The sequence below is a fragment of the Peromyscus californicus genome, unplaced genomic scaffold (assembly GCF_007827085.1).
Source record: "Peromyscus californicus insignis strain IS unplaced genomic scaffold, ASM782708v3 Scaffold_9__1_contigs__length_137607984, whole genome shotgun sequence".
In the NCBI taxonomy this organism is placed as follows: Eukaryota; Metazoa; Chordata; class Mammalia; order Rodentia; family Cricetidae; genus Peromyscus; species Peromyscus californicus.
Genome location: NW_026294617.1, coordinates 44107720 through 44120225, shown reverse-complemented (window position 1 = coordinate 44120225; position 12506 = coordinate 44107720). Strand labels below are relative to the sequence as shown.

Sequence of the window (12506 nt, the reverse complement as noted above, 5' to 3'; positions counted from 1 at the left end):
TGGTTCAACATACGAAAGTCCGTCAATATAATACACCATATAAACAAACTCAAAGAAAAAAACCATATGATCATCTCACTGGATGCAGAAAAGGCATTTGACAAAATCACCATGCTTTTTCATGGAAGTCTCCAAATCTGTTGAAAAAATAAGTAAGCTTTAGGATTAACCTGTAACTCAGGATGCCTAGAAACTTCAGAAATCTAAAATTATTTATTATTTTAAAATTATCGTATTACTTTGTGTGTATGGGTGCTTTGCCAGGACGTATGTATGTGTACCACCTGTGTGCAGTGCCCACGGAAGTGAGAAGAGGGCATCAAGCCTGGATGGAACTACAGATGGTTGTGAGCTACCATGTGGACGACAGGAACCAAACCAGGGTTCTTTCTGCAAGAGCAGCAAGAGCTCTTGATCATTGACCCGTGTCTCCAGGCCTCACTACTTCCCTAATATTCATGATACTCCTTCATGCCAAGGGTTCATCGCTGGGAAAATCAAGGAGACGTGTTTTTAACCTCTAGGTTACATGTTCTTGTGCCACTTTTAAGACTTCTTTCTTTAAATACATATGCCCACAGCTCAATCTGCACTATTCAGATGGTATAGGTTAAACTAAAGTAATTATCATTTTCTGTTTATCCACATACTTCTCTGATACCTCTGTAGCATACAACACAACCTTATGACAGACAATGGTTCCATTCTGACTTACAGACATTCATTGTTAAACAAGAGTGTATCAACAAACTAAGAAACCAGGTTTTGCAATGGTAGTCTTTATATCCGTTTAGAGAGGCTTACATGTGACTTTCCTTATTGACCTGCATTCACAGTAAAAATAAAGAAACTCATTGTATGCCTATGGCTCCCGCAAGGGGAGCTGAAATTGCAAAACAGTGAAAAAGCATGTCTCACCTGATGGTAGAGATTGCTGCCCAAGATGTTCTGGGCCTTTGCTCGCTTTACCATCTACCTTATGTCACAGGTATTTATAATTCAACATGCAAACAAAGTCCAGAGCCAGGAGATCTAGTGCACGGGTCCCTGCTGCATAATACAGGATGATATCAAGGAAGGGGAACACCAATTAACGTTTCTTATTTTAACAGATACACATTTGTATTACCATTTACTAGAAACAACATAATTAGCAAAGGACATTTGTCACTTTATAGTTCTTCTTCCCTGAGTCGGCTCTCCTTCTTATACAAACTCAAGTTTGAAAAGTGAGTGCGCTTTAAAAAGGACAAATATTAATTAACTGTAGTGTGGGTGCAGCTAACAATATTCATGATGGAGGCTTGGGAAGCCCTTAGGGCTGGAAAGACGGGGATTAAGTGACAGGGTCCTGGTTCAACTTCTGTCTCTAAGTGTACTCCTTGAGTCAGGCCACATGCTCTTGGTCTACTTCTATAGAGATGTGAGGGTGGCCTTTACAGTCCACCCTCCAGCCACTCTTACGTGGTGCTGTGCTCGCTTGTCAAATGTCATTATGCAGAATGGCAACCTCTGTAAAACAACAAGAAGTATCCTAATCCTTAACACAAAGACTCCTACCTCAAGTAGTCAGGAAATCAGGGGACCTAATGTGGAATTATCTTAAAGTTAAAACACTCTAGTAAGCCTTAGGAAGATGGGAGATAACTCTGATTTTGTTTAGTCACGTTACTCTTTTATGCAGTGGTAAGGATGCCAGGTACCTATGGTTTCCCTCATCAATACTGCAGCAAAACGGATAATTTAGTGTGCTACAGTCACACATGTTCCCTATATGAGAAGGGGAAGGCTGAATGTCCACGAGACAGCAGGTGGAGGATTTGAGCCGGTTTTTCACCCCCCAGAAACATAAAGACAAGTATCAGACTGGAGAAAAGACAGATGAGCACTAGCCTGAGGTAGGAACAGCTACATGAGTTGGTGGCTTTAAGATAGCTTTAAATAGCGGATCTTGTTTTACATTCTCACCCTGAGAATAGAAACTGTAATCAGTTACCCATTTCCAAGGGTAATCAATTTTGAATCCAAATTAGCCTTACGTTCTTTTTTACTAAGCAATCTTGTATTAGTTCTCTTCCCAACGGCTGGAGAATTTAAGTCCAACAGAACTCAGCTGTGTGCCAGAAATCATTCAATGCAGAAAATATCCACCAAGAAATATTTTCACGGTCATGTCTTCTGTTTTCTGAAACGATATTCATAATCTGAGAATCAAACCACTTTTCCCTGAATGGGAGCCACCATAATTTTGTAGCAGGCCCCCGGGGTCTCGGTAGAAGGTCTTCTACAAGGCTGCCTATCATTACTTCTGACCCAGCCTACAAAGCACTCAGACAACCAGGTAGGCTGAGGAAAGGAGCATCTGATGGGGATTATTAATTAGCTCTGCGAGTATCTGAAGTATGTACTTTGGAAATTAACTAAGGACTTTCTTTTTCCATTTGGAATACTTACCACATCCCATTTAGTTCAATAAACAAATGAACAAATGCCAATAAAACCAATATAATCTACTTTTTGTGGAGATGATCTGCTTGCTACGGAAAGAAAGCAGGAAGGGAGGGGGAGGATGAAAGGCAGGAAGTGAGGGAGGGAGAAAGAAAAATCCGCTGGGGTGTGAAGCCTCAAAGGCCAGGCTCGCAGGGCATACAAGATAGACATGAAAATAGAAATCAGCCCTCTGGAATACCAACTTCATTATCTGTTGCAATTTCCAAGGCCCTTTGAAAAATATTGCTCCACAGTTCCTAGCTTTTTACATTCCTCGTTAAATATATCTGCAGACACATTTGTTTCTGGGCACCCGGCTACAGTGAGTCTCTGGCAAGCTGTGAAGAGTGTGTACACCGTGGGCTGAACCGACTCCTGACTCAGGTCATCATTGCTGACTCAGCCTCCGGCTCAGGATGGCAGTCAACCTCTGCCTGGTCTCATTTACCGAAGACGCTCGGCCCTTGGGAGGATATGTCTGGGGAAGGGTGGGCAGTCCGGAGCTGATGACCTTCTTGAGCTTATCCGGGGTTAGGGAAGCAGTGGGCTTTGGCAGTCCGTGCAGGCTGGTCGTGTTGGTGCCTCGTCCACAGTTCTGTCTCACGCTGCTTCGCTCGCGGTGATTACTGACTGCGGTGGCAGGGTAGGTTAGGGTGCCCTTGTTGAGGGAACACGGTAAGCTTCCTCCACTCCTCCTGAGCTCCAGGAGCTGTTCTCTGGCTTGACTCAAAGCCTCCGTCAGTTCAAAGCGTTCTTCACACTCTCTGCGCACTGTTTCCTGGAGAAAAGTGTTCTGAAAAGAAACAAGAAAAAGCACCCCTGGCTTTAAACAGTTTATGTAAGTGGAGACTGACAACTTAAATCAGAACTGAGCTGAAGGTCGGAGGCTGTATTCTCTGTCTCCTTAATACTCCGCCACACGAGACAGAGAAGTGAAAAATGGTGTGTGAGGGTGGACAGAATGCTAACAGAACGTTTAGTTCAACCCTTGCCATTTGTAAGTGAAGTGGAATGACCTGCTCAGGGTTCCGTAGATGATGTGGTCGGATTGGGGCAAAAATCAGGGCCTGCTAATGCTTACATCAGCGGGATTCCGACTTTCTTGCCTCATGTCTCAGACAGTGTGTTCTGATACCCACTAAATAATATCTGTAAAGTCATCACATGTTATTTTATAATGAAGGTATAGGCCAGTGCATGAAGCAAACCGGTATAAGATTAAAAAGAATATAATACAGCAGCCACAGCATTTAAACAGTAATATTAGTTATTTATCAGATGCTTTAAATAGAACTTAAATATACAGATCATGTGTCATTCTACAGGATAATCTCCCCCAATAAAGAACGTGTTCTTCTTTTAATTCCAGCAGAAACCTCTCATCAAGGTACTCTAAGCTGTGATGGACAGCCTGTATTAGTCAGCATCACCTTACTGTGAAGACGGTCTGAGGCATTAACTTTAAGGAGAATGCCTTTCTTTTAGCTCATTGGTTCTGGAAGTAACAAGGTCAGACAGTCCCTTTGGGGTGAGTCCTGGAGAGGGTGGCACCCCACAGCAGCAGTGCATGGTGTAGCCAGTCAATAGGCAGAGCGGGAAGGCCTGCTGGATCTCCCCACCTGCTTCCATCACACCCTCCAGTGGTGCAAGGTCTTCCCACAAGGCCAACATCTCAAAGGCCCCAACACTTCCCACAGCACCACCTGGGGCAACCATTCAACACACGGGCTGGTGGGATCCACAATGTCCAAACAATGTAGTAGAGCCTCTTACTGAAGAAGTTAGCAGCCTCATTAGGTTGAACAGAACTGACTTCTATGTATCTCATGGAATCTGAACCCAAGAGTGGATGCTATGGATTTTAATAAGGATAGACTTTTTTGATAGAACAATCTGGAATCTCACACAGTAGGGATATATTGAAACAGACGTAAGCTTTAAATGCGATTGGATTAGATATCACTAAGGCTCTGTCAAAGTCTGAGAGTCTGCATTTTTCTTTAGCTGAGGAATTCTCCATTTTCACATATGGAGTTCATGACAATTCCCTCAAAAGCCATAGTAAACGTTAGGTTTTGGATCTTCCCAGTGTCCAGCTACTGCAAAATACCATCCTCAGGCACAATACGGCATCTTAATCAGAGCAACTGGGATGACCCACACTAGACCCTAACAAAGGAGAGCCTATCAACATTTTCTCATGGGAGGAGGGAGTAAGGGAGGGTCATTAAAATGCTCACCTGAGATCCCATCCACTCCCTCCTGTCTCGCTCTCACCCCATCAGCTGTAAATAATTCTGCTCCAGATGCCCATGGGCTCAGGAGGTGCTGGAGCATACAGGAGGTAGAAGATTAACTTTGAATGACTGACTTTTCATCGTGTGCGTGTGCGTGTGCGTGTGCGTGCGTGCGTGCGTGTGTGTGTGTGTGTGTGTGTGTGTGTGTGTATTCACTCCATGTATGAAGCTTTTGGGAAGTTGTCACCCACAATGGAGTAGAACTTTTTGAAGATGCAGCTGTTTCAGGGTTACCTATGCTCCTGCTAACAGCACCACACCCATGTTCCTGTACGTAAGCCCAATAGAACCCAGCAAGCTGGGTTTGAATGGAACTGTTCATTTGATCTGTCACTGGTGGCCTATCTAAGGTGAAGAGGTGTTTGTTCAGGTCTCTTCAAGAAAACGGTCGCAACTCCTGACATTGCAGACCAACAGGTCTGCAAATAGGGGGTGGGGAGAGGGCGGGGGGAGGCTTTGCTAGGGAGATGGTTCTGTCACTATGTGGTTGCCATGCAATCATAAGGACTTGAACTCAGTTCCCTAGCACCCATGGAAAAAGTCAGGGGTGGCAAAGCATTTCTTGAATTCTAGTGCTGAGAAAATGAAGACAGGAGGATTGCTAGGGGCTTCAGGGCCAGCTGGTCTCCCTGAACTGGTGACATCCAGGTTCAATGAGACCCGGTCTCAAAAAATAGGGTATGGAGTGATGAAGGAAGACATCCAACATCAACTTCTGGACCAGATGGCTCCATGCATGCACACACACACACACACACACACGCACACACACACACACGATGAAAAGTCAGTCATTCAAAGTGGTGCCTTAAAAACAAACAGACTTGAAGCTATTGTGCTCTAGGAATTACCAGTCAAGTTAGCTTATAAAAATAGCCAAGGCATTTCCAAGTCTGACTCTTAGTGGAAAACATCCTCCCTAAGGGTTTACTGACTAACTTGCCATTAGTGGAATTAAGTAAGAAATCATCAGGCTAGGTTGCATCTTCCTATTTGAGTTTCTCGTGATTATGGGCAGAACTTAACTAATTTACAAATCTGGTAATTAAAATATAATATGGGCTGAGTATAGTGACGAACTCCTTTAATCTCAGCACTAGGGAGGCAGAGGCAGGCAGCCTTTGTGAGTTCGAGGACAGCCAGGACTACATAGAGAGACCCTGTCTCAAAAAACCAAAACCAACAACAACAAAAAGACTATGGAACAATTCCAGATTAACATAGTAATTTTTATTAAAGCCATTAGAATATCTGGGTCAAAGGTCTTCATTTATATTTATAGGACATACACACATGATCCCCATTCACATGTATTTTTTTAAAGCCATTGGTCAACTATTTGCTTCTGCTTGTTTTTCGTTTTTAGAGGAATTGGAAACTACTGACATGTGTGGCTTTGTCATCTGGCTCTCATCAACTCTACCTGTGTACTGGTTGGAAGTCGGGTTTGGGAAAGTATCAAGCTGCTTTACAAGGAAGATTAATAAGGTGCTGTGTGAGGGCCATCACATTTACTACTCTTGATATATTTACCAAAAGAAGACACAGTAGTGAGGGTTGGTTATATAACTTGATGAGAGCCATGCAGCCCGGGAGTGGTAGAGCTCTGCCACCTCCTAGCCCTGTGCCTGTGTGAGGAGTCTCCTTCCTTATGGCAAGCATATACGTGCCGTTTCATGTCTAGGACATCAAGGTGCTGAAAACTTGGTAAGACATTTTTACAAGAATTCTAAACTCTATTAATCTAACCTTTCTTTTAAAAAGAAAGAGCTCACTACATTATCTATTTATAATATTTATCTATATATACAGTAATATCTAGCTATACACATTACTTATCTATGTATACAGTAAGCTAGCAAAATGTGTAGAAGTAATCAAATTTAAATGGTTTTCAATTAAGTATGAAATACCCCTGCTTCAGAAAACTTTGAGAAGGAGTCAGTTTTCTTGAAACATAAGAAACTATGGATAGCCACGATCCCTGACTTCAAACTCTACTATAGAGCTACAGTAATAAAACCAGCTTGGTACTGGCATAAAAACCGACATGTGGACCAATGCAACCGAACTGAAGACCCTGACATTAATCCGCACACCTATGAACATATGATTTTTGACAAAGAAGCCAAAACTGTACAGTGGAAAAAAGAAAGAATCTTCAAGAAATGGTGCTGGCATAACTGGATGTCAACATGTAGAAGACTGCAAATAGATCCATATCTGTCACCATGCACAAAACTTAAGTCCCACTGGATCAAAGACCTCAACATAGATCCAGTTACTCTGAACCTGATAGAAGAGAAAAATAGGAAGCAGTCTTGAACATATTGGCACCAGAGATCACTTCCTAAATATATACCAGTAGCACAGACACTGAGAGAAACAATTAATAAATGGGACCTTTTGAAACTGAGAAGCTTTTGTAGGGCAAAGGACATGGTCAATAAGACAAAACGACAGCCTACAGAATGGGAAAAGATCTTCACCAACCCCACATCTGACAGAGGGCTGATATCTAGAATTTATAAAGAACTCAAGAAATTAGACATCAAAATACCTAACAGTCCAATTAAAAAATGGACTGTAGAGCTAAACAGAGAATTCTCAAATGGCTGAAAGACATTTAAGGAACTGCTCAACATCCCTAATCATCAGGGAAATGCAAATCAAAATGACTCTGAGATACCATCTTACACCCGTCAGAATAGCTAAGATCAAAAACACTGAAGACCATCTTATACCCGTCAGAATAGCTAAGATCAAAAACACTGAAGACAGCTTATGCTGGAGAGGATGTGGAGCTAGGGGAACTCTCCTCCACTGCTGGTGGGAATGCAAGCTTGTACAACCACTTTGGAAATCAATATGGTGCTTTCTTAGAAAATTGGGAATCAACCTCCCTCAAGACCCAGCTATTTCACTCTTGGGCATATACCCAAGGAATGCTCAATCATACCACAAGGGCACATGCTCAATAGCCAGAACCTGGAAACAACCTAGATGCCCTTCAACTGAAGAATGGATAAACAAAATGTGGTACATATACACAATGGAGTACTACTCAGCAGAGAAAAACAATGACATCATGAGGTTTGCAGGCAAATGGATGGAACTAGAAAAAAATCATCCTGAGTGATGTCACTCAGACTCAGAAAGACAAACATGGTATGTACTCACTCATAAGTGGATACTAGAAGTAAAGCAAAAAATAACCAGACTGCAACTCACAACTCCAGGGAGGCTACCCAGTAAAGAGGAACCTAAGAAAGACACAGGGATCACCCAGTGACAGAGAAATAGATGATGAGACCTACATGAGCAAACTGGGGGTGGGGGTGGGGTGGGGCGGTTAATGGAGGGCAAGGGTCAGGGGAAAGAGAGTTTAGGGGAGAGAGGTCCCAGCTAGATCAGGAGAATAGAGAGGGAGGTACCATGATGAATGAAGACTCCTGGGGAATAGGAAGAAGCAGAGTGCTAGAGGGGTCTCCAGAAATTCACAAAGATACCTCCACTGCAGACTACTGGCAATGGTCAAGAGAGTGCCTGAGCTGACCTGCTCTGGTGATTAGATGCCCGAACACCCTGGCTGTCATGATAGAACTCTCATCCAGTGTCTGACAGAAGCGGATGCAGAGATCCATGGCCAAGCCCCAGGTGGAGGTCTGGGAGTCCAATTGGCGAAAGAGAGGAGGGATTGTATTAGCGAGAGATGTTGAGACCATGGTTGGAGGAAGCACAGGGACAAATAGCCAAACTAGTGGAAGCACACGAACTGTGAACCAATGGCGGAGGAGCCCCCAACTGGACCAGGCCCTCTGGATAGGTTAGACAGTTGATTAGCTTGAACTGTTTGGGAGGCCCCCAGGCAGTGGAGCCAGGATCTGTCCTTGGTGCATGGGCTGACTTTTTGGAGCCTGGGGCCTATGCAGGGACACTTTGCTCAGCCTTGGTATAGGGAGGAGGGGACTGGACCTGCCTCTACTGAATCTACCAGGCTGGGCTGACTCCCCAGGGGAGACCTTGCCTTGGAGGAGGTGGGAGTGGGGGAGGTGGATTGGGGAGGAGGGTGGGGGTGGGGGTGGGAGGAGGGAGTACGGGGGAATCCCTGCTGATATGTGAAATTAAGTTAATTATAAAATAAAAATACCATTAAAGAAAAGAAACTATGGATAGCAATGAACAACGAGGCAAACAAATCGGGGGTCCAAAGGGCAGGTGCACTAGTATGAAAAGAGAAAGTGATGAGGTGGTGACAGGAGCTCTCATTAAAAAAAATAAACTTCAGTCAACCCACTAAACTTGAAGTTGAGCTCCCAAGAAAGTAATACTCTACAGAAACCACACCCAAGGCAAGTCCCTTAAAAACTGGTTTCAGGCAGGTGACGAGGAGGATGGAAAGGTAGAGTGAAGGGAAAGCCATCCCCAAGAGCAGGTGCAGCTGGAGCAGGGTGCCAGCAGACTCCGGGCTGTGTGCGCTGGCCAGCGAGGGCTGAAGCAGCCATGGAGTTCTCGGATTGCACACTCCGACTCCTCCTGGATACAGTCCAGCCGGAGGAGCTCAGTGAGTGGGGGCAGGGAGAGGGCTGCCGACTGTCTCAGTGTGAGGCCAACCACCCTGCAACTCATCCTTCAAGGCTGCTGGCTTTCAGAACAAAGGATTAATTCTCTTTTTATTATTTCCCAGATCAGGAGGACCTCTGAACTGAAAACAGGATCCACAGTTGGGACTTTTGTCTGGGCCCAAACCACTATGATTTCTTAGGTGGATATCCTAATACCTTCATTTTCTCTGCTGATATCACAACTATTTCCCTTGAACTGACACTACAACACAATTTTGTTCACAAGTAGTTTAGGTGTTATAATTTATTCAGTCATAGTATAAAATATGGAAACAGAACATTTGAAAGTTTAAGACGCTGCTAATTCAGGAGTGGAGTGTGCCAGCACAATGAAGGAACATGTGGATATGACTAGAGTCAGTAGACACACTAGTGGAAAATTCCATCATATGTGAAAAGAGTCATGGCCTATGGTTATTTTGTTTTCAGCAATTAGGCAAGAAGTGTGGGCTGTGCACATTCTTTTTGTTTGTTTTGTTTTTGGGACAGGGTCTCACTATGCAGTTCTGGCTGACCTGGAACACACTCTGTAGCCCAGGCTGGCCTCCTTCTCACAGAGATCCTCCTGCCTCTGCCTCCCGAGTTCTGGGATTAAAGGCATGCTCTACTGTGCCTGGCTGTGGCAGACTTTTAATATGTATTTTTACTGAATGACACGAAAAAATATATAAGATAGAATATGCTTGCTGGGGCTGAAAATTAACAGTAAACATGACAATGATCAATGAAGCCGCTGTCCTCTACAAGGTAAAATTCTCGTGGGCCACCTTTCACCATAACATGGTAAAGGACTATCACTGGACCACAATGGAACTGGAAGTCAAAATGAAATGGCGGGTGTGTACCAAGTACAGAAGGGAAAGCTGGGGCTTCCAAGCAGAGGCAGCAGCAGGAGAGACACATCCGGGCACAGAACATGGCTGCTGGAAGACTCAGCTTGTAAACCAAACAAGTTAGATGAGGAGAACTTTGGCAACCTGTTATCATTGGAGTTCTTACTTGGCTCTCAGAGGGCCAGCTGGATCATGGGAAGATATTTCAAGCAGGGCACTGGCACAATCTCACTGGCATGAAAAGAAGCTCTCTCTGCCAGCTTTGTGAAAGACATTGTACAGTGTGAGCAGGGAACAAGGATGGGGACGGAGGGTAAGAGGGCCTCAATGTTCTCATGGAGGGTTAGTGTGGCCCAGGGAAGGAAGAGTTACTGCTCCTGGGCCCAAAGCACACCCACTGGTGTTGAGCACTGTCTACAGCTGCCTCAAAACTCTCAGGTAAAGGCTGCTTCAACTGGACTTAAAGCATTGCTTAACTGTACTCCCACAGAGCAGGTAAGTACAAAACTGAAAGTGTAGATGATCTCACTATCTACTTTAACTTTCTAGTATTAGAGGTGGCCAATTCCCCACTTTTTGAGATATGAGTGTTTTCCATTCCAAACGCAGAGAAGAAGCAAGAGAAGGTTTGCTGAGTGACCTGATCATTCTGAAGGTGAGAACCCCGTTTGTGGTGGTTCAGAATCAGCTGTATTTGGCATAATTGGGTGGGGGGAGGAGGTATGCCAGGAAAGAAGTCTTCACCGAAGAGTAAACACAGATGGCGTGGTTCATGTTTTACACTAATGAGGCCCTGACCAGTCACGAAATGATAGATGACACCATTTCCACTGCCTCTAACCAGTTCTAACCCAGGAAAGTAGGTGGCCAGCCAGCTGGGGGGGGGGGGGGGGACTGAGGTGAAATGAAGTTCTGTGGAAACTCAGAAGATGCGAATGGGTTAGTAGAAGATGTGCCCAGCTCCCACGCGGCTAGTCTGTTAGCTGAAAACACTGCAGAAAAACAGAGAAAATGGCTTTTTGATAAAATAGGAATGAGAAACTAAATAAAATTTTAGGAAAGAAGATGGATTTTCAGGCAGATTGCATTCAAATTATTTACTAATGCTTCTAAGCACAATAAAGCTAACTATGGTAGGCTTATCAGAATAAAAGCCATAGAAACGGCAAAATCCCTTAGAATACTGGCCTTCTGAACCTAGTTTTCAAGATGAGGGAGGAGAGTCGAAAGACACACGTTATTTAGGATTTCCTCTTCTAAGTCAACAATCAAACTTGAATATCTTGTCACTCTTAGTGACGTACAACAAAGCCATGCCTCCATATTTCCTCCCAGTCTGTCACTGTCACTGACACTTCCTTCCCTCTTCATGAGTAGAGGCTCCCTGGCAGAGGCCACGTCTACCCACGTTCCTCTGCCAAATTCTTGGGCTCTCAGTTCTCTGTCCTGCTTTCAGGAAGCCAAGCCTAAGCATGACCCTTGAAAACTCTACTCTTTGAAAGAGAAACTGATGCTGTAATTTTACGATGTGTCCTTTTGATTCGCATATCCCTGGTGGCTAAAGATATTGATCATCCCTTTCAATGGTTTTCAGCCATTTGAGAGTCTTCTGTTGAGAATTCTCTATTTACATCTGTACCCCATCTTTAAAATTGCATTATTTGGTTTGTTGATGTCTAGTTTCTTGAGTTCTTTATATATATTTGGGAACCACCCCTCTGTTGGATGTGGGGTTGGTAAAGATCTTTTCCCATTCTGTAGGCTGCTGCTTTGGCCTGTTGATGGTGTCCTTTGCCTTCCAGAAACTTTTCAGTTTCATGAGGTCCCATTTATTAAGTGTTGATCTTAGTGTTTGTGCTACTGGTGACTGACCTAGGCACTCTGTGTGTATGTTACAGTTGTGTAGCTTGGTCCTCTTTGGGACTCCTAATAGCGGGAGTGGGGGCTGTTTCCAACTCTTTTACTGGCTTTTGAGGCCCTACTCCTCATACTGGGTTGCCACGCCCAGCTTTAATACAAGGGGAAGTGCTTAGTTTTACCTGTAACTTGATATGCCATGTTTTGTGGCTCTCATGGAAGACCTGCTCTTTCCTAAACAGAAACAAAGGAGGAGTGGATTGGAGTGTGTGTGTGTGTGGGGGGGGGGGGGGGGGGTGGGGACTAGAAGGAGAGGACGGGAGGAAACTGTGACAAGGATGTAAAATAAATAAATTAAAAATATATTTATAATATGTGTCAAGGTTGAGGATCACTTTTTGATA

General features: G+C 44.1%; 1 protein-coding gene across 3 annotated transcripts in view; it reads right to left on the bottom strand.

Moving 5' to 3' along the window:
* Nucleotides 1-758: 758 nt before the first annotated feature.
* Lekr1 (leucine, glutamate and lysine rich 1) overlaps nt 759-12506 on the bottom strand; it is a 184869-nt gene continuing 173121 nt past the window's right edge. For all 3 annotated transcript variants that reach the window (XM_052730840.1, XM_052730839.1, XM_052730841.1), the window contains one exon: nt 759-3283. In XM_052730840.1, the coding sequence (XP_052586800.1) occupies nt 2879-3283 (405 nt within the window). In that variant the 3' untranslated portion in view covers nt 759-2878. The remainder of the gene's footprint in view (nt 3284-12506) is intronic.